The following is a 22,020-nucleotide window of genomic DNA, read 5'->3' on the forward strand; positions in this document are numbered from 1 at the left end:
GTTGGAGCAATATGGTTTGGTTGCGTTTTTGTTGAATATAATTCTGAGAGATACTTATTGAATATGGAAGGTTGGAATGCTAAGGTTTTATCCCTTTTTGTTATGAATAGCAGCCATGCTTTTCTATAAAAGTGCCCTCTTGGGATTATTCTCAGTGAATATTGAGAAGAAAGTGTCATTGGTTTGATCAAACAAGATATTTGTTGTATTCTTAAGAGTCTGGAAGCGCTTCTAAACTAAGACAAATGCAGTTTGTGGGCGTTTCCTGATTTTACTGGGTTTTTTGTTTATTTTAGCAGTCAATTCTAGTCCATATTTTGGTAACTTTTTTTATTTCTTCAACGAAATGATTGATATAAGACAGTCTATAGAGCAAAACTAGATCTTTTTTAAAAAAATATTTTATTTTATTTATTTTTTGTCTCATTCTGTCACCTAGGCCGGAGTGCAGTGGCAGGATCATAGCTCACTGCCGCCTTGAACTCCTGGACTCAAGTGATCCTCTCATCTCAGCCTCCCAAGTAGCTAGGACTTTTTAAAATTTTTTTATTTTTTGTAGAGATGAGTCTGGCTGTGTTGTGTAGACTGGTCTCAAACTCCTGACTCCAAGTAATCCTGACGCCACAGCCTCCCAAAGTGCTGGAATTACAGGTGTGAGTCACTACACCTGGCCTCCAGTGTGATAGTTTGATATTAAGTTGTCTAAAGATGCCTTTTTACCACTTTTTTTTACAAATTAGTTTTTTTACACATTAGTTTTAATATGAAAGCCTACTCCTATGTAGGGAAAATGTTTTATGAATTGTTTATCAGAATTGGCTCATAAATATAGAACTCCCTACCTTAGTGTCTTTTTTTTTTTTTGAGACAGAGTTTCCCTATGTCGCCCAGGCTGGAGTGCAGTGGTGTGATCTCAGCTCACTGCAAGCTCTGCCTCCCGGGTTCACACCATTCTCCTACCTCAGCCTCCCGAGTAGCTGGGACTACAGGCGCCTGCCACCACGCCCGGCTAATGTTTTTTTTGTATTTTTAGTAGAGACGGGGTTTCACCGTGTTTGCTAGGATGGTCTTGATCTCCTGACCTCATGATCCACCTGCCTCGGCCTCCCTAAGTGCTAGGATTACAGTCGTGAGCCACCATGCCCTGCCAGTGTCCTCTTTTATACAGCTTCCAATCTAATGGAGATCTCAGGATGAAGGTGGTGATTATTAATGAACTTTCAAATAGTAGGATTACTCAGCCTATTAAGAAAAATGGGATGAGAAATTTCAGAAACAGTGGCAGCTCTCTTTTATGGAAGTAGGATTTAGTTATTTAGAGATTGGGGATAAAGAAAAACATTTTGGACTAGAGGAAAAATTAAACATGAATCTTAAAATTTTTAAATTATTCAAATATACAAATACATTATTTATTTTGGACAAGTTACTGACTGTTGTGTTTTTTTTTTGTTTTGTTTTTTGTTTTTTTGTATGAAGGTCTCCTGATTTTCATGAAGAAATCAAGGTTAAGCTTCCTGCTACTTTAACTGACCATCATCACTTGCTTTTTACTTTTTATCATGTTAGTTGTCAACAAAAACAAAATACTCCTCTTGAAACACCAGTTGGATATACAGTAAGTCTTTTTGGTTGACTATTTAAATCAAAGAGCTAAAATAATGGTGATATTTAAGATATAGTTGATATTTCTTGTCAATTTTCGTTTTCTTTCTGTTTTTCTTTTTTTCTTTTTTTTTTTTTGAGATGGAGTCTCGCTCTGTTGCCCAGGCTGGAGTGCAGTGGCACGATCTTGGCTCACTGCAAGCTCCGCCTCCCGGGTTCCCACCATTCTCCTGCCTCAGCCTCCTGAGTAGCTGGGACTACTGGCACACACCACCATGCCCAGCTAATTTTTTTTGTATTTTTAGTAGAGACGGGGGTTTCACTGTGTTAGCCAGGATGGTCTCCATCTACTGACCTCGTGATCTGCCCGCCTCAGCCTCCCAAAGTGCTGGGATTACAGGTGTGAGCCACCGCACCTGGCCTTCTTTTTCTTTTTTTGTTTTTTTTTAGGCAGAGTCTCTGTCTCCCAGGCTGGATTGTGGTGGCGCGGTCTTGGCTCACTGCAACCTCCGTTTCCTGGGTTTAAGCAGTTCTCCTCTCTCAGCCTCCTGAATAGCTGGGATTACAGGTGCCCTCCACCATGTCCAACTAATTTTTTTGTATTTTCAGTAGAGATGGGGTTTCGCCATGTTTGCCAGGTTGGTCTCAAACTCTTGGCTTCAAGTGATCCGCCTGCCTTGGCCTCCCAAAGTGCTAGGATTACAGGCGTGAACCATGGCGCCTGGCCTGTTTCTTGTTATTTGAATATTCCCTGTCTAATTCCCCATAGTTATGAAGTTGCATTGATTAGGAAGAGCCATTATAACAAGAAAATGGCCATTAATGTAATTAGCTAATGTAATTAATTGATTTGTTAACTAACATGTATAAACACTTGGGTGTTAGTCCTGATTATTAGGTGTATACCCAACAGTGCAGCATAAATATAATAGGTTCACAGACTCTTCAGCAAATAATGATTTTAATATAAAATGAGTAAAAGAGAATATTGGAGAAAAAAATAAAACCCTTGAGTCTTTTTCAAAATTATTATTTCCAGCCTGGGCAGCATGGCAAAACCCCATCGCTACCAAAAATAAAACAATTAGCTAGGTGTGGTGGTGTGCACCTGTGATCCCAGCTGCTAGGGAGGCTGAGATGGGAGGATTGCTTGAGCCTGGGAGGCAGAGGTTGCAGTGAGCCAAGATCATGCCACTGCACTCCAGCCTGGGTAACAGAGTGAGACCTTGTCTCAAAAATAAAAATAAAAAATAAATTACTGTGATTGAATTGCAAAGATAAACCTAAGATGAAGGACATCGTAGTATGGTGTAACACAATTCTGTCAGAAAAATTATGCTTTCAGCCAAAAGAGAAAAGCCAACATTTGATTCATTATTTTTGTCTCTGGCGATTTGTGACATGAGTTTTGCTCTAACTATAAGACAATAAATTTATGATCATACTTTTTGTTTCTAGGATTCCTATCTAATCAATTATTTCTTTCACTATTTACATTGAAATGATTATTTCAGTTTTAAAATATATTTACTTTATGGCTTTTTTCTAAGACTGACTTTTCGCCTCTAGACTTTAATATTGCATGGTTAGTAATAATAATGTTTTGAGGATCTCCTGCTTAATAAAATTTCATTAGGGAAACTTCTCTTTAGAGGAATTATGAAGGCCTATTATTATTATTACTTATATAATTAAATCCCTTAATGTTTGATGATATGAGACAAATTAGACTTGTACCAAGTTCTTAAAACATGCTTTCTAAGTAATTATTTTTATAGCAAATGTATTTAAAATAAAATTGTTTTATTTTCTTTAAAAGTGGATACCAATGCTTCAGAATGGACGGTTGAAGACTGGCCAGTTTTGCTTACCAGTCTCACTGGAGAAACCACCACAGGCTTATTCTGTACTGTCTCCTGAGGTCAGTATCTCCCATGTTGACATTCTCCAGATTGAATGAAATGAGTTTTTTACTATAAATATGTTTTTACCAAGCAAACTCTTGCCATTTCTTCTACTTAAAGTTTATAGATCATGAAGAAAAAGTATTTTCCCCCATGATTAAAATTCTTTTACGTAAAACTTAGAAGCTTTTATCCTGTTTTTAAATTTAAATTTAAATATCCTCATTTTAAAAGCAAAATAATACATGGAATGGAAACTCAAAAGATCATTTTGGAGAATTTTCATACTGTAACATGAGAAGCTTCTTTAAATAGATGAATATTTCTTTTTTTTTTTAGTAGACTGTTAACATTTCACTAAAAGACTGGAGGAAGAAAAACATTTAAATTAATTTTTTAGAATCTTTTTGTAATTGATGATCGTGTGAATGAAAACAAAGTTGCTGTGAACCTGTAATATAAGAAATATTGGCAACTTTGATGATTACATATGTGATTTGAAAGACTCGTAACACAAACATTGGAAAAATCTCAATCAAGAATCAGTAGCCACTGTTCATAAACCAAAGTTACTCTTGAGAGAAACACAGTGGTTGTCAGTGTCTCTTAATGATTTTGAATATAACTGCTGTAAATGTTACTCTAAAATATGTCTTGTGAATATTGTCCTGGTGACATTTGTTTTCAGAATACAATTCAAAATGTATTCACATAAATTTGTATGTATTTTTATTTTTTAAAAACTATTCAAGACTTTTGCTCTGATCTTATTTCTCACTGTTCTCTGTCACTCACTTTGCCCTAGCCACATAGCACAGAGCTTCTGCTGTTCCTCACACATGAAAAGTGCATTTCCATTTCAGGCCCTTTGCTCTTCCCTCTGCTGGCAGTGCTCTGTTGCAAAGCCTGTTTCTTCATTTTACTCAGACCTCCACCCAAATATCACCTCACCAAGGAAGTTGTCTATGATTATTCTAAATAGCAGCCTCTCCCACTTTATCTGTTTATTTTTCCTCATATCATTTATCATTGACTTTATATTTAAAATGTTTTTTGTTTATTCTCTATAGAGTATAAACACCATGAGGGTAGGAACTTTGTCTGTCTTGCTCATTGCTGTCTACAAGTATTTAGAACAGTATTTGGCATGTCATAGACACTCAATATATATTTATTAGATTAATGAATAAAGACAGTAGAGTAAGAAATATGACTCTCCCTCCTCCCAGTCTTTCATTCATTTTTCCAGGGACACATCTTTTCAGGATGACTTTTTCGTGTGACTTTGTTATACAGAAAGGTGGCCTTTTGTCAAAGAGCATTATATTTCAAAGGAGATGTTTTAAAAGAAAATATATTTTTGTTGAAGTTAAGGATTTGTTTTTACTTAATTGCAGTGCAAGTTCAGCTTTCTAAAGGAAGACTCATGATTTTCTTCTAGCTACCATACTATATATGCTCACAGATCAAGAATATGGTGATAATTTGGATTTGACTATAGACATAAAATATAGACTGCTTGACATGTGAAATAAGCCACCTGATTAAGAGCCAAAACTTTTTTAAACAGTTGACCCTTAAACAACATGGCGGTAAGGGGTAACATCCCTCCTCCCTAGCATGCATTTGAAAATCCACATATAACTTTTGACTCCCTAAAAACTTAAGTACTAATATAATAGTTTACTGTTGACTGAAAGCCTTACCAGTAACATAAACAGTTAATTAGCATGTATTTTACATGTCAAATGTATTATATACCGTATTCTTAAAATAAAGTGATATAGAGAAAAGAAAATGTTCTTAAGAAAATTGTAAGGCACAGAAAATATATTTACTATCCCTCAGTAGAAGTGGATCATCATAAAGGTCTTCATCCTCATTGTCTTCATGTTGGGTCGGCTGAGGAGGAGGAGGAAGAGTAGGGATTGGTCTTGCTATCTTAGAGGTGGCAGAGGTAGAAGAGGTGGAAGAGGTGGAAGGGGAAGCAGGCACACTTGGTGTAACTTTACAGAAATACATCATAATTTCTGTCTGACATTTTTGCTTTTTCATTCCTCTAAAAATGTTTCCAGGGCAGGATGCAGTGGCACACCTGTAATCCCAGCTTCTTGAGAGGATTACTTGAGTTCAGGAGTTTGAGGCTGCACTTTGCTGTGGTTGTGCCTTTGAATAGCCAGTGCCCTTCAGCCTGGGCAACATAGCAAGACCCTATCTCTTTTAAGAAAGTGTTTCTGACCGGGCATGGTGGCTCATGCCTGTAATACCAGCACTTTGGGAGGCTGAGGTGGGCAGATCACCTGAGGTCAGGAGTTCAAGAACAGCCTTGCTAACATGGCGAAACCCCTTCTCTACTAAAAATATAAAAAATTAACCGGGTGTGGTGGCAGGCACCTGTAATCTCAGCTACTCATGAGGCTAAGGGACAAGAATCGCTTGAACCCAGGAGGCGGAGGTTGACAGTGAACCGAGATTGTGCCATTGCACTCCAGCCTGGGCGACAGAGTGAGACACTGTCTCAATATAAAAAAAAGGAAAAAATGTTTCTATGTGGTGCCAATGTTTATTCCATCATTTGTTTTAGTTTCAGTGCCCTTAGCACAGATGGGTCCATGTTTTAAAAGAAGTCGAAAGCAGTCTTGAATAACCCTTCTGCCATGTTGTATAATGTCACTTTGTTTTCTGACACTGTTTCTTCTGTGTTTTCTGCCTCAATGTCTGGCACTGGTTTAGAAGCACTCTTCTCCGTCAAGTCATTTTCTATTAATTCCTCCAGTCTGGTGTCTATGAGCTCGTAAATTTCTCCTTGGAAATCTTTACCCCTCATTTTTTTTTTCCTTTTTGCCATATCCACAATTTATTTCATGATTTTCTTAATTGGCTCTGTCATGAAGTCTGTGAAGTCATGACAACCTCTGGACAGTTTTCTACAGCAAGAATTTATTGTGGGCTTGACAGCTTTTGTTACAACAATGATAGCATTTTCAATGGTATAATCCTTCCAGACTTTAATGATGTTCTATTTATTGGGGTTCTCTTCATAGCATTCACACTCCTTTCCATAGAGTGCCATGTGTGATGAATCTTAAAGATCCTTATGACTCCCAGTCTAGAGGTTGAATTAGAAACATGGCATTTGGGGGCAAGTAGAAGACTCTGATGCCTTCTGTGTTGAACTCATGGGGTTCTGGGTGGCCAGTGGCATTGTCTAATATCAAAGTAACTTTAAAATGCAGTTTCTTACAGCCAAGGTACTTCCTGACTCCTCCCCTTTTCTGTACTCTTCTTCCTTGTAACTGTATAAAACTAGGATTTTTAAAAATTATGGTAAAAATGCTTGGTGTGGTGACTCATACCTATAATCCCAGTGCCTTGGAAGGCTGAGGAAGGAGGATCCCTTGAAGCCAGGAGTTTGAGTTTACTGTGAGCTGTGATTGCACCACTGCACTCCAGCCTGGGTGACTGAACCAGAACCCTTCTCTTCAAAATAAATAAATAAAAATGTTATGGTAAAAATATATATAACATAAAGTTTATCATTTTAATTTTAAGTGTATATTTCTGTAGCCTTAAGTATGTTCAGTGTCCTGAAAACAAGCCTTTTAAAACTACTTTTAAAACGAAGTATTTGTATGCCAAAATACAACATTATTTACTTTATTTTATGAATTTAACAAAAGCTTATCATGTGATATATAATCCTCTGGGACTTGGTTTTTTTCATTCAACATTGTATTACTAAGATTTAGTGTTTCTGGTATATATAGTTCCTATTTCATTCACTTTCTGTGCTTTATAATATTTTTCAGTTCTTGCCTCTTTGAAACCCATTCTTACAAAATAAAGCAATTTTAAAATTAAAATTAGGTGGTTTCATTCTATTGCTTATGATCAAATAAAACATTTCTCTGGCTTTTTCTTGCACATAGACATAATCCAAGTATTTTTTCCCATAACCTACAAATCTCTGAATGATTTAGTCTTTTCCACTTCTCCAACATCATCTTCTACAATCATTACTACATCCCTTTCTTTCTGCACTGACAGCTTCTTCCAAGCTTTTTTCTGCCTCCAGCCCTTTGAATTTTCTCTTTCCTTTTCTTGATCTTGACATAGCTGAGTACTTTTCTTTATTAAAATTGTAGACACAGCAACATCTCATCAAAGAAGTCTTTCCTCACTGCATGAATTTGCAACCTTTCCCTCCTCCATGCTGCCGATACACTCTGTTTCTTTTTAATTCTATTTTATTTACTTAACAACATAGCTACAATCCAACTCTGTATGTAGGTAATCGTGTAGGAGTAATTTAAATCTTTATATACCAAATTGAGCAAAGTTAGATCTCAGAAGAGGTATGGGATTATGAAAGGATTTTGTTATTTTTAAAAAAATCTATATGCTTTTGAACAGCAATATAACATAATCTTCTAGGGCTTTAATCCTGGCTCCAACACTTAATTGTGTGATCCTGGGCAAGTTTCTTAATCTTTCTGCTATGGAACAAATTGTTTTCCCCCCAAAAAATCATATATTGAAGCCTAACCCTCAATGTGATGACATTTTGAGATGGGGTCTTTGGGAAGGAATTGGGTTTAGACAAGGTTACAATGGTGGGGCCTTCATAGTGGGATTAGTGCCCTTGTAAGAAGAGACCAGAGAACTTGACATCCCCTCTCCCTCAGTGTGGGTATACAAGCAAGAAAGTGGCCATCTGCAACCCAGGGTGAGAACCCTCACCAGAAACTGACTATGCTGGCACCTTGATCTTGGATTTCTAGTTTCCAGAGAACAGTGGGAAAATAAATTTCTGTTTAAGCCATGCAGTCTATGATATTTTGTTATGCAACCTGAACTGATGAATGCAGACTTTGGTACCAGGAAGTGGGGTGCTACTGTAATGTATTAGTACATTTTCACACTGCTGATAAAGACATACCCAAGACTGGGAAGAAAAAGAAGTTTAATTGGACTTATGGTTTCACTGACTGGGGAAGCCTCAGAATCATGATGGGAGGTAAAAGGCACTTCTTACATGGTGGTGGCAAGAGAAAATGAGAAGGATGCAAAAGCGGAAACACCTGATAAAACCATCAGATCTCGTGAGGCTTATTCACTATCACAAGAATAGTATGGGGAAAACCACCCCTATGATTCAAATTCTCTTCCACCGGGTCCTTCCCACAACACATGGGAATCCTGGGAGTACAATTCAAGTTGAAATTTGGGTGGGGACATGGAACCAAACCATCTCATGTAATAAATACCTAAAAATATAGAAATGACTTTGGAACTGAGTAATGGGTAGAGGATGCCATTACATGGATGCTCCCATCTCATGCTCCCTTTTGAGGTACATGGTAGAAATAAGGACATTAAGGGCAATTCTGGTGAGATCTCATATAGAAATGAGGAACATGTTATTAGAAACTACAGGTAAAGTGATTGTTGTAATAAAGTAGCAAAGAACTTGGCTAAACTGTGTTCTCATGTTTTGTGGAAGATAGAACATGTGCTATTTGGATATTTGAAGAACTTTCTAGAAGTATTGAACATGCAGCTTGGTTCCTCTTGACTGGTTACAGAAAATGTGATAGGAGAGAGTTGAATTGAAGCAGGAACTGTTAAAGGAACCAGAACTTGAAGATTTAGAATATTTTTAGCCTATCCACATTGCAAAAATGAGAAAGCATGTTCTGAAGAGAACACCAAGTGTGTGACTGGACTGCCACCTGATAAAGAGTTTATGGAATTATACAAGCAGGAACACTGCCACTTTCAACTGAAGGGGAAGGAGATGGGGTGAAATGAAGGAAGGATGTTGGACTTTTTGGATTTGACAGGATATAGAGCTATTCAGCTGTCGACATGTACTGTTCTTCAAAATGAGGAGAAAATGACCCTGAAGGTGATTCAGAGATCATCAGGCCCATTGCCTGGTTTCAGCAGCCCAACAACCTCTGCCTGAAGCCTTGGGGGCAGAGTCATTTGGCAGAGCCTTGGGGGCAAACGCCTGCTCATAGGAGCTCTGGGGGTAGACCCACGCTAGACCTGTGGGGATGATGCTATTGCCCCAGTGGTCCCAGAGGCAGAGCATGAAGCCGAAGAGTGTAATTCTTCAGAGACCTGAAATAAATCCCAACATATGGACAGCTAATTTTCAACAAGGACACCAAGAGGATGTGATGAAAAAAGGATAGTCTCTTCAATAAATAGTGCTGGAAAACTACATTTCCACATGCCAAGGAATGAAATTGGACCCTTATCTTACACCATTACATAAAAATCAACTGAAAATGGAAAAAAGACCTAAACATAAGACCTGAAACTTTAAAACTCCTAGAAGAGAACATAGGGGGAAAAGTCCTTGGCATAGGCCTTGGCAATGATTTTTAGGATATCACACTAAAAGCTCAGGCTACAAAGGCAAAAATAAATATAAATAAATGAGATGAAATCAAACTAAAAAGCTTCTGTACAGTAAAAGAAATGAAACAACAGTCTGTGAATTGGGAAAAAATATTTGAAAACCACATATCTGTTACGGGGTTAATATCCAAACTTTATAGAGAACTCATATAACTCAGTAGTAGAAAACCAATAACCTGATTTTAAAATGGGCAAAAGACGTGAATAAACTTTCTCTAAAGAAGATAAAAATGGCCAAGAGGTATAAGAAAAGGTGCTCAAGATCATTAATCATTAGGGAAATGCAAATCAAAACCTATGCAGTATCACCTTACTTCCATTAGTGTGGCCGTTATCAAAATGTCAAGAGATACAAATGTTGATGAGAGTGTGGGAAAAAAAAAAAGAGAACCCTTGTACACTGTTGGTAAGAGTGTAGATTGATGCAATTATTATGGAACACAGGATGGCGGTTTCTAAAGAAAAATAGAACTACCCTGTGACTCAGCAGTCCTCTTCTGGGCAAATACCTAAAGGAAATGAAATCACTATCTTATAAAGATATCTGCACTTCTATGTGTATTGCAGCATTATTCACAGTGGCAAAGATATGGAAACAACCTAAGTGTCCAACAGATGAGTAGATAAATTGTTATGTAGAGAGACACATATATATATATATATATAGTTATAGAAATATACTATATATGTATATATAGAAATTGTTTTTTAATATATTCACAGACACACAATGGAATATCAGTCAACTTTTAAAAAGAAGATTATGCCATTAGCCACAGCATGGATTAACATGGAGGACATTATACTAAGTGAAATAAGCTAGACATAGAAATAAATATTAAATGATCTCACTCAGCATGAGGACTATAGTTAATAAAATTGCACTGTATTTGGTATTCTTAGCAGGTTTTACCTGCTCTTGCCACAACAACAAACAAGTTAACCGTGAAATTGTGGATATGTTAATTTGCATGACTGTAGTAGCCATTTTACTGTCTGTATGTATCCCATAACATTGTGGTGTATACCTTAAACATATACAATATAATTTATTTAAAAAACAAAACCAGTATTGTTTGAGCTTGAAGAGCTAATGGATCCTTAAGAGCCAATTCCTTGTTAGATTTTGGACTTTCTTGGGACCTGTCACCCCTTCTTTCCTCTTTTTCCTTTTTGGAATGGGAATGTCTATCCCATCCCTGTCTCACCATTGTATTTTGGAAGTACATATCTGGTTTCACATTATTTTTCTCATTGGGATATTGTAATTTTTGTTTATTTTCAGAGTTCATAATCTACTTAAGCAGCTGTGATCATTATATTTAATATCTTACAGGTTCCTCTACCTGGCATGAAATGGGTAGATAATCACAAAGGTGTTTTTAATGTTGAAGTTGTTGCTGTTTCATCTATCCATACACAAGTGAGTTTTAATAATTTTTATTATCAAATTTCACTTAAATAAATTGAATGTATTATCTAATATTTGTGATGTCAGTTTTGTTACTTGTCATAAATCTGTCATTGCTGTCAGATTTATGAGAATATATGTCAGTTAAAAACACGGAATATTTAGAAGATTTTTTTAAAAAGAATCAACAAAATGTCATTGAATGTCAACAAAAGCAAACATTTTATGTTTCAAAATGTCACTGACTTCATTTTAAATAGTTAAGTGACTTGTTTTTTCTAAGTTTCTGGTACATGGCAGAATAATTAGAATTGAGAAACCATCATCAGCTCACTTTATTTATCATAGACTTGGGTATTTCAGATGGAAAGAGTTTTTAGGGATCATTTGTTCCAAATTCCTTACTTTTGGAATATACCAAGTTCTAATGAGTTTTATACATCCTCTTTCTCTGCCTGGAATGCTTTTCCTCCTGGTATTCATTTGACTTATGAATTAGAGTTTCTCTTCCTCTCAGAGAGGCCTTCCTTGGTTACTCTTTTAAACATAGCAGCCTCAGTACAGTATGTCATCTTACCCTGCACTTATTGCTGCCTATGCCCAGCTTCTCTGTTGCACTTTGACTCTGTCACTCTGTTTGTGTGTGTGTATATAACACACATAAATACACGTTTGTTTATTGTTTCTTTCCCACATTAAATGGTAAGTTCCATGAGATCAGAGATGTTACCTGTTGAGGAAAGAGCTTTTCCTTCAAGAACCTTACAGTGTAATATGGGAAAGGGTAAAATGTATGATAAAATCAGTACAGTGTTACATATATTAACTAAATTCTTTAAAGTACAGAGGGGAGAGTTATCTGTTCTGCTAGGGACTGAGCTGTTGCATTTGTAAGTAGGCATTTACTACACAGAGAAAGGGAGAGTGGGCAACTCAGATGATGAGTAGCAAGTACAGAGTTACAGTAGTCTAAGGACCATCAGGTAACCTGGTGTGAAAGTAGTTTAAAGTGCGTAGGAAATCATGATACATAAGGATAGAAGGCTGGTAATAGATTGTGATGGACCGTGAATGCCATAGAGTCCAGGTAGATGGTAATTTCTACCCTAAATAGAGAACGTGAGAGCAGTACTTTTCGGGCCATGCTAAGGGGAAGCAGTTATGGTGCCTGTGAGTTTATTTTTGAACCTGTTGAGTTTGAAGTGCCTCTGTACTTCAGATGGTGATGTCCCGTAGGTGGTTGTAATTAGTTTGAAGTTTGGGTTTGGAGATAACAGAATAAATGTGATAACGGAAACTGTATTGGTAAATGTGATTTTCCATGGAGAATATATAGAGTGAGAAGAAGCAAGTATTTAAAATGAAATTCAGGCTTCACTAACCTATACAGGGAAAGGGTGGTGTGGAAGGCTTCCCAAAGCAGAATTCGCCAAGGGAAAAGGCTCGTGGGGTGAAGTCCAGAGGAAACAAGAAATAAGCTTCCAAGAATCCTCTTCTAGTGGAATCATGTGGGGCAAGTTGAAACAGCATGTGTGAAATGTTATCTGCCACGGAAGTTCAGTACAGACTCAATTCCCAGGGTTTTTTACTAGGGGCTTGTCACATAGGCACCCTTTGCCCAACATGTACCAAAATTCCACATTCCCAGAAGGAAAGTAGGTGTTCAGCTTATACCATATTGTTTGCACAGACGGTTTAGGCACAGTGAACCATCTCTGTCAATGGGAACCCCCCTGAAATCCAAGTTCCCAGTCATTAGCCCAAGGCCAAACTTGTAAACAGGGCTTTCAAAGAATAGCTGTCTTAAGCCCACTATGTTAATTCTTTTCTGCACAGTGAGGTAGGGGAAAATAAGAAGACATAGTACCTGTATGCTGTCTTTAGGAAGAAAGTTGGTAGTATATAGATTTTACTTAGCAGTACACAGGTGGCTTCCAGTAAAAGAATTATAAATATTATAATTCTTGTATTATAAGATATGGCAGTGAGTTTGCCTTGTATCCAAAGGCTTTGGAGCTGAAAGACAATAAATTAATAATGGACAAAAGTGGGTTACTCATATGCCTGCCACAATAAGTGAACTTCAAACTGATAAAGCAAACTAAAACTAAAAAAAAAGAAAAAAAATTCTTAATTAGTATCAGTAGTTTTCTTAACTAATAGTATTTGAAGTGATCCTTTTATAATAATAAATGAAAATAGATTTGTTTAATTGGAAACAATGTTTGTTTACCTATATGAACTTTTTAGTGTTATCAAGTGATATGACATGTTAGTGGTCCGTGGTCCTTTAGAATTGGGAAATGTATAAAGTTGTAAGTGCTTAGTGCTTTTGTTCATTCTTTGTTTTAGGATCCTTATCTTGACAAATTTTTTGCTCTGGTCAATGCTCTGGATGAACACATGTTCCCAGTCCGAATTGGGGACATGCGAATCATGGAAAATAACTTAGAAAATGAATTGAAGAGCAGTATTTCAGCACTGAATTCATCCCAGTTGGAACCAGTGGTCCGATTTCTTCATCTTCTGCTAGATAAACTGATACTTTTAGTTGTTAGACCTCCTGTCATTGCTGGCCAAATAGGTAATTTATGTTTGTTTGGGGATGAGACATGAAATCTATAACTTGACATTTCTAAATTTTGTTTTAAAAAAATCATGGTTTCTATTTGCTCTATATAAGGACTATATTTGATTTGGGGTGGAAGATGTTGTTTACTTGTTTATAATGCCAGAAAAATGATAACTTTTATTTTGTTTTTATAAAATGTGTCCTATAGGCGTATACTCAAATTATAGAAACAAATGTATTTATTTACCAAGTATTTATTAAGCACTTACTATGTACTTGACACTGATAGACACTGTTCAAGGCATGGTTCCTGACTTTAAGATCTCACAGACTAGTTAAGAAAACAGGCAAACAGATAAATCATGTTGTACTTTACAGGCTGTATAATCTACCTACTCTACATTTTCATTCATCTACTATCCTCCACTTAATGTAGCTCTTCTTTCCTTCATTTGCTCAGTCTCTGTATTCTCTTTTTCTTTTTTATAATTCTGGAAGGAAAGGTGTTTTTCATTCCCATCCTTTTTCAAGGTTTACTCCTTACTTTTTACCAACAGCTTTCACCCAAATCCTGCAGGGAAGTTGAACTTGAAAGAAATTTCAGCTAACCAGATAGAATTTTTATGTTTGACTAGTGGCACAAAGGAGAGGAGTATTCGATTAGTTGAGTTTTTTTAGAGGAGACTTATAAGTAGAAATAATTCATGGGCTGAGTATTTGAAGATGAATAGGAGTCTGACAGGTTAACATTATTCCAAGGAGATTAAACAGCGTGAAACAGCATGTGCATAGTACACAGACATAATGAACTCAGAATGGATTTGGGGAAGAATTGTAAGTAGTTATAAATTGGAGGATTGATTAGCGGTAATATGGAGAGTGGGAGATGAAGTTGGGTCTTTCACACTTTAGGAAATTGGGACTATTTTTCTGTAGGGAATAAATAGCCTTTGAAGGATTTGGTCTTAATTAGAGAGGTAACATGACCAAGTTTGACTAGAAAAAGATGGCTGTACTATGTAGAGATGAGTTAAAAGTGGGAAAACCTACAGGTGGGGAGACAAATTAGGAGTCTTGCAGAATTTCATACAAAAAATGATGAGTTCCTATAGGTGACAATGGGATGGAGAAGAGAGAATGGATTATGAGGTCACAGAGTGTACAGTTACAGAAATTATAGAAGAAGAAGGTTTTAAGGAAAAAAAGGTTAGTATTGTTTTTTGTTTTAGATTATTTAAGTAAAATAATAATAATAACAGTAATTGCAAACACTTTCATAGCATTTACTGTGTACCAGGAATAGTGCTATATGCTTTATTTACATTTGAGAGCCAAGATTCAAACTGGTTGCAGAGTCCCTCTCTTATCTAGTATACTTGAGGAATGTCTGCTCGTGAAATTACATCAGTAATTTTAGTCTAAGTGAAGGTAGAAACCAGATTACAGGGAGTTAAGAAGCAAATAGTGTAAAATAAACACAAGAAGCATATACTACTCTTTTAAGAAGTTGAGTTAGAAGAGAAAGCAGGATTGACTAGGGCAAAAGAGGGGAGACATTTTAGCATGTTTACATGCTGAGAGAAATCAGCATATAAACATGCTCAAATGGGAGAAGGGAGAAAAATATGTGGGGAGAAAAGAGGTTAATCAATGAAGTCGTTATGTGAGACAAGAGTAAAGGTGACAGATAGATCACTCTTACATAGGAGAGGGCACTACTTCCTTTGGAGAGGAGATAAAGTAGTTTCAGATTCTGATAAATTTGTAGAAAAATATGAGGATTTTTGGCCAGGTGTGGTGGCTCACAACTGTAATCCCAGCACTTTGGGAGGCCAAGATGGGAAGATTACTTGAGGCTAGGAGTTCCAGACCAGTCTGGTCAACATATCGAGACCCCATCTCTTAAAAAAAAAAAAAAAAAAAAAGGAAAAGAAAAAGAAAACCGCAAGGATTTTCATGCTTTATACATTTCTTCTGTGAGATAAAAGGTAAGATTTGCTAAGGAAGGATTAAGGAGGACCTGAGTTTTGAGAAGGATTCTGGTAACTTAGAGTAGCCACTGTGAGAAAAAGGAAAAGGATTAACCAGAAACACAGGTAGGATCACTTAACTTCACTCAGGTTTCTGTCTCTGGTCTCTTTCCCCTCTAGTTCAGTATATATAGATTAATCTTCCTAAATGACCGTTTTATCTGGTTATTCTACTTTTGGGAAAACTTAATTGGCCTCATTATCTCTTCATAACTTCCTGTCTTGGTTAAATAAATTACAGAATCTAAGATTCTATTGCTCAAAGTGGCTGTTCAGTTTACCCATTTACTCAGTATGCAATTTATCACAATTCCCCAATTTTTGTAAAATTATTGTTATATACTGACTTGAGTGACTGAGTAGGTGTTAGTCTTACCTCAACCTGTTTTTCTAGCCCCCCTTTTTTCTCCCTTCTAATCATTTTAGAGATTCACTCATTCCAATCAAGTTGCTTATTCACTATTTTATTATGATATTGTTAATATTTTCAATAATCCATTTTATTATTTTTAATTTTTTTAAACAGAAGTAATATATGCCCTTGTATGCTATTTAGATTTTTGGAGTAATCTTTAAAATGAGAAATTGCTTCTTAAGGTATTACACACAATGTATTTTCTTTTTTCTTATGTACTTTGTATTGTTTTACTAAATAATAGGTATCTGTTAAGCATTGTTTTCTTTTTTGACTAATCAAACCCATGTAATTTTTGTCTTAAATTAGTAAAATGAGTTATTTCTCATTTTGCTCAGAAAAGTATTTTTGGCTCAGCTAATCCAAGGTGTCATTAAAAGTCATTATCAAATAATAATCATCTTTATACATTTACTGTGTAATCACTATATTTAATGTATGTAGAGATGACAAAACTTTGGTCTTCGTGGAATTTACAGTCTAAAAATAGTTAAAGTAAAGGTATTTTCTTCTTTCTCAAAAGTTAATCTGGGTCAAGCATCTTTTGAAGCCATGGCATCAATTATAAATCGACTGCACAAAAACTTGGAAGGAAATCATGACCAGCATGGCAGAAATAGCCTTCTTGCATCATATATTCATTATGTTTTCCGCCTACCAAATACTTACCCTAATTCATCATCACCAGGTATTTTATTCTTTTTACTATGAAACTGTCTTTCATAAATTATATGTTCATGTCAGTATTAAGATAATTTTGTAGTCTGTACTGTGACCCATTTATTCAATAGCAAACATTTATTGAACATCTGCTAAGTACCATTCACTGTGCTAGGTGCTGAAGTTAAAGGGATAAATAAATTACATTTTTAGTCATCTTTTTTTTTTATATATAGTTTTCTTTAGTTTGAATTAGAGTTCTTGGTTAAATTAATTTTTGGAAATGAACTTTGCAAATAACTTTGTCTCTGGAAGCATTTTATCATTCCTTGTTAAGATAAGGAATTGCTTGTCCCTGTAATCCCAGCTGTTTAGGAGGCTGAGGCGGGAGGATCTCATGAGCCCAGGAATTGGAGGCCAGAGTGAGCTATGATCTTGCCAGTGCACTCCAGCCTGGGCAACAGAGTGAGATCCTGTCTTTTAAAAATAAAAAAGACAAGAAAAATAGAATCTTGTATTTGTCATTCAGAATGCTGTTGGTCATTTAAGGAGAAATGTGGTGGCTCGGTAGTTTTCTGAAAACCCTTTGAAATCTACAGTGATATAAAAGATTGTTCCTAGAAACATAAAAATTCTATCTGGTTAGCTGATCTCTTCATGGTCAGTGAAATAATATAACCTTTCTGAGTACTGGAGACTCAACTTGTTATTGTCTTTCATGTACCACTGGTGATAGTGGAGGTAGTGGTGGGAGATGTCTTAGTGTGAATAATCCTTTAGTTCATTTAACTAACTAATGATTATGTTGTGCATATCATTTAATCTACTCACATATATGTCCGTATGACACTAATGATAATGGCAAGTGCCCTTTATCAGCTGTTGGCAATGTTAACATTCATAACGGTGACTAATAATTGTGACATTCCTTATGAAAACTAGACATAATAGTAACCTGATTTTAAGTTTCAGCCCAATTTGTTTCTTCACTTAATTGCAAAAAGAAAAGCAATTAACATTTATATTCTGGTTTATAATTTACTAACTTGATTTTTAAAATTATACCACTTGAGGACATGAGTGTGTGAGTGATTATGTAATATCTACAGTGCTACTCCATTTACTCTTTTATTCAGTACACTATTAGAATTCCACAGATTTTGCAAAACATCTTTTTTTTACATGCCGGCCTGAAAGATTGTATGAATTAATTAGGTAACAGGTATGTATTAATATCATTTGCAAATATGACATTCAGAAAGATGAAGATAAATTATCACCATAATTCCTGGATGTTTTATTTTAAAAATGAAAGACAGGTTGGAAGATGATGTTAGGCTTGATTTTTCTCAGACAAAAAGGGAATCTTTGCTTTTTTTTTTTTTTTTTTTTTTGAGATGGAGTCTTGCTCTGTCGCCCAGGCTGGAGTGCAGTGGTGCAATATTGGCTCACTGCAACCTCTGCCTCCCGGGTTCACACCATTCTCCTGCCTCAGCCTCCTGAGTAGCTGGGACTACAGGCACCCACTCCCATGCCTGGCTAATTTTTTGTATTTTTAGTAGAGATGGGATTTCACCGTGTTAGCCAGGCTGGTCTCAAACTCCTGACCTCATGATCCACATGCTTGGCTTCCCAAAGTGCTGGGATTACAGGCGTGAACCACCACACCCGGCTGCCTTTGCTTTTTTATATCACTTGGGACCTGAAAATTATCTTTAGTTTTTTGTATGTATATCATAAAGATACCATTTTGTTATTCACATTGTCACTGATGAAGATAGAGAAATAAAACATGCTCTTATTTAAAAGATGTTAGCAATAATGAAGGTAGAGAAATAAAACATGGTTTAATTTATGAGATGTTAGTAATAAATTGGCACTCTCTCTAGTGACTGAAAGGGGCAGAGTAGGAGAGGTGGGAAAAAAGGAAGAGACACCAGCTGGAGCATCTTGGGTCCGAAAACCAACTATACCGAAGTGAAAGGGATGTGTGTGTGTGTGTGTGTGCATGTGTCTGTGTCTCCTGTTAATTTTGGCTTTTATTGTATGTGTAATATACAATTATAGAAACACTGAAGAGATAATGATTTTATTTACAGTTCATATGGTTTTATAAACTGCCATAAAATAGAGCATCTTTGTACAGCAATCATTAGTTCTTGAGTGTTTTTATTTTCTTTCTTTCTAAAAAAAAAGTGCTTCAGGAGGCCAAGAGAGGAGGATTGCTTGAGGCCAGGAGTTCAAAACCAGCGTGGGCAACATACCAAGACCCCGCCCCTACAAAAAAAAAAGAGAGAAATTTAGCCAGGCATGGTAGTGTGTGCCCGTAGTCCTAGCTACTCAGAAGGCTGAGGTGGGAGTCCAGAGCTGTGGTCTCACTGCTGCACTCCAGTGCTGCCTCTTAATTAAAAAAAAAAAAGGCACCTGCCTGTTTAAAATATATATATACATATATAACTTTTTATTTAGAAGACCATGCCTCTTCAGGCAGATCACGAGGTCAAGAGATTGGCCATCTTGGCCAACATGGTGAAACTTCATCTCTACTAAAAATACAAAAATTAGCTGGGCATGGTGCCGCGCCTGTAGTCCCAGCTACTTGGGAGGGTGAGGCAGGGGAATTGCTTGAATCCAGGAGGCAGAGGCTGCAGTGAGCCAAGATCAAGCCGCTGCTCTCCAGCCTGGCGAGACTCTGTCTCAAAAAAAAAAAAAAAAAAAAAAGAAAGTTTAGTATTTTTTATTTAGAAACCAAAGCAATTCATAATCTTTGTGGAACTTTCTGAAGTAGCAGAGATTTTTTTCTAATCCTTTCCTGACTAATTTTCTTTAATTATGTGCTATTTCATGTGCAACTCTAGGTCCTGGGGGTTTGGGAGGATCAGTGCATTATGCCACAATGGCTAGATCTGCGGTGAGACCTGCAAGCCTTAATTTAAATCGTTCTCGAAGCCTTAGTAATAGCAATCCAGATATATCTGGGACTCCCACGTCACCAGATGATGAAGTTCGATCAATCATCGGGAGTAAGGTAAACTGAAGACATGCATCTGTAAATTTGGTTTTTGTTTTGTGAACAAATGAGAAATATCCAGTTGCTGTAATTCATTCTGAATTTTGAGATGTATGTAAGTTAGGAATTAGCAAAGAATTGTACATTTCTGTTCTATCAGTAAACACTGTTTTATTTTTCTATTAAATATGCTTGCTCTTACAAACTACACTAAAAATCCTAAAATTTGTCTGGGATCACTAGCTGCATATAACTTACTGTTGTTAGTCTGATACTCTATCATGTAAAAAATGGCTAGATTGACTTCATACAGAATTAAAATAAATCTATGTGACTGATATGTGGAAGACAGATGTCATCATTGATTTAAGTCATGAGATCTTCTTCTCCAAAAAATATCAAGAACAATGATTAAACAATTTTCCATTTTTGTAAACTAGAAAGAGTGATACTCAGGGTTATTTATAAGGGATACTGCAGAATAACCTGAGTACTATGGCAGCTGCAAAAAGAGAAGGCTTCCCCCCCACACACACACATATATATTTCCATGTTTAAGAAAAGAACTCAGGTTTTTTATTCTTGTTTTCATTATTGATTATATTTTATTATAATACAGGTAGTACTTAGCATTATTTATATACTGTGTATTTATATACTGTATAGTTCTTCTGTAGAATAAGTTTGATTTTTGGATTTTCAGAAATTTTCCTAAAGAAAAGAAGCTATAGACAGCATTTCCTTAAGGTTCTTTTAAAATGTCTCTTAATTTTTGTAAGATTTACATTAGGACTTATTTAGCATAATTCTAGAGTTATTTCTTATATGTTTGATAGATTATAAACTCAAGATTTAGAACAAAGAGGCCTATATATATATAAAAAAAATGATTTTTTGCCTTTTTTCAAGATGTCCTTTAAATAGATCAATGATTTTTAAAATAGATATAAATACATACAAATATATAAATACAAGGTAATTTCTCAGAAAGCCATTGCAAGATGAGAATTTGTCAGTCTTGTCCTAATCAAGTATTATTTCATAGTTTTTATGTTGTTTTCTTTTTATTGCAAAATTTTTGATAGCTACCTTCCTATTGAATTATTTAGTCGTAATCCCTAATAATGTGTATAATTTTATCTCAAAATTATAAGGAATCTAAAGTTTATTTATAGCTACCCTTCATTGTTTCTTATTTTGTTGACCTGGCAGTTCAAGAAACTCTTCTTTAGGTGATCATGTTTTCCACTCCACCTCAGTCATGGTCTTCCTTTATATCAAACTTGTTCAACCTGTGTCCTGCAGGCCACATGTGACCCAGGACAGCTCTGAGTGCAGCTCAGCACAAATTTGTAAATTTCTTGAAACATTATGAGTTTGTTTGGGGTTTTTTTTTGTTTTTTTTTTTTTTGTAAACTCATCAGCTGTCATTAATGTTAGTGTATTTTATGTGTGGCCCAAGACAATTCTTCTTCCAGTATGGCCCAGGGAAGCCAAAAGATTGGACACCCCTGCAACTTGTCATTACCAATAACTTTAATTTTCAGTCTCAATTTCATGTATTTTGTTCTCTGTTATCTCCTGTTTTTCTCGTAGTACCACAGCTTAATAATGTATCTACTCCTTTGCAATCTCTAATCTTGATCCTCCAACCTTTTGACTGTGCCTCACCCCCTTAATGTTCTCTCTTCTTCCTCAGCCAGCTTGATGTCTATGGGCAATCATAATTATTCCCATCAGGCCGGGTGTGGTGGCTCATGCATGTAATCCCAGCACTTCGGGAGGCCGAGGCGGGCGGATCACCTGAGGTCAGGAGTTCAAAACCAGCCTGACCAACATGGTGAAACCTCACCTCTACTAAAAGTATAAAATTAGCCAGGTGTGGTGGTAGATGCCTGTAATCCCAGCTACTGGGGAGGCTGAGACAGGTGAATCACTTGAACCCAGAAGGTGGAAGTTGCAGGGAGCCGAGATCTTACCATTG

The 22,020-nt window shown here is 36.2% G+C and overlaps 1 protein-coding gene across 9 annotated transcripts in view; it reads left to right on the forward strand.

Moving 5' to 3' along the window:
• The window catches only part of DOCK7 (dedicator of cytokinesis 7), a 228,799-nt gene that overhangs the window by 106,265 nt on the left and 100,514 nt on the right, over window positions 1–22,020 (forward strand). For all 9 annotated transcript variants that reach the window (XM_007978501.3, XM_038000744.2, XM_007978502.3 and 6 more), the window contains exons 17-22: window positions 1,480–1,618; window positions 3,425–3,526; window positions 11,275–11,361; window positions 13,702–13,933; window positions 16,890–17,054; window positions 19,885–20,054. In XM_007978501.3, the coding sequence (XP_007976692.1) occupies window positions 1,480–1,618; window positions 3,425–3,526; window positions 11,275–11,361; window positions 13,702–13,933; window positions 16,890–17,054; window positions 19,885–20,054 (895 nt within the window). The remainder of the gene's footprint in view (window positions 1–1,479; window positions 1,619–3,424; window positions 3,527–11,274; window positions 11,362–13,701; window positions 13,934–16,889; window positions 17,055–19,884; window positions 20,055–22,020) is intronic.

The sequence above is a fragment of the Chlorocebus sabaeus genome, chromosome 20 (genome assembly GCF_047675955.1).
Source record: "Chlorocebus sabaeus isolate Y175 chromosome 20, mChlSab1.0.hap1, whole genome shotgun sequence".
In the NCBI taxonomy this organism is placed as follows: Eukaryota; Metazoa; Chordata; class Mammalia; order Primates; family Cercopithecidae; genus Chlorocebus; species Chlorocebus sabaeus.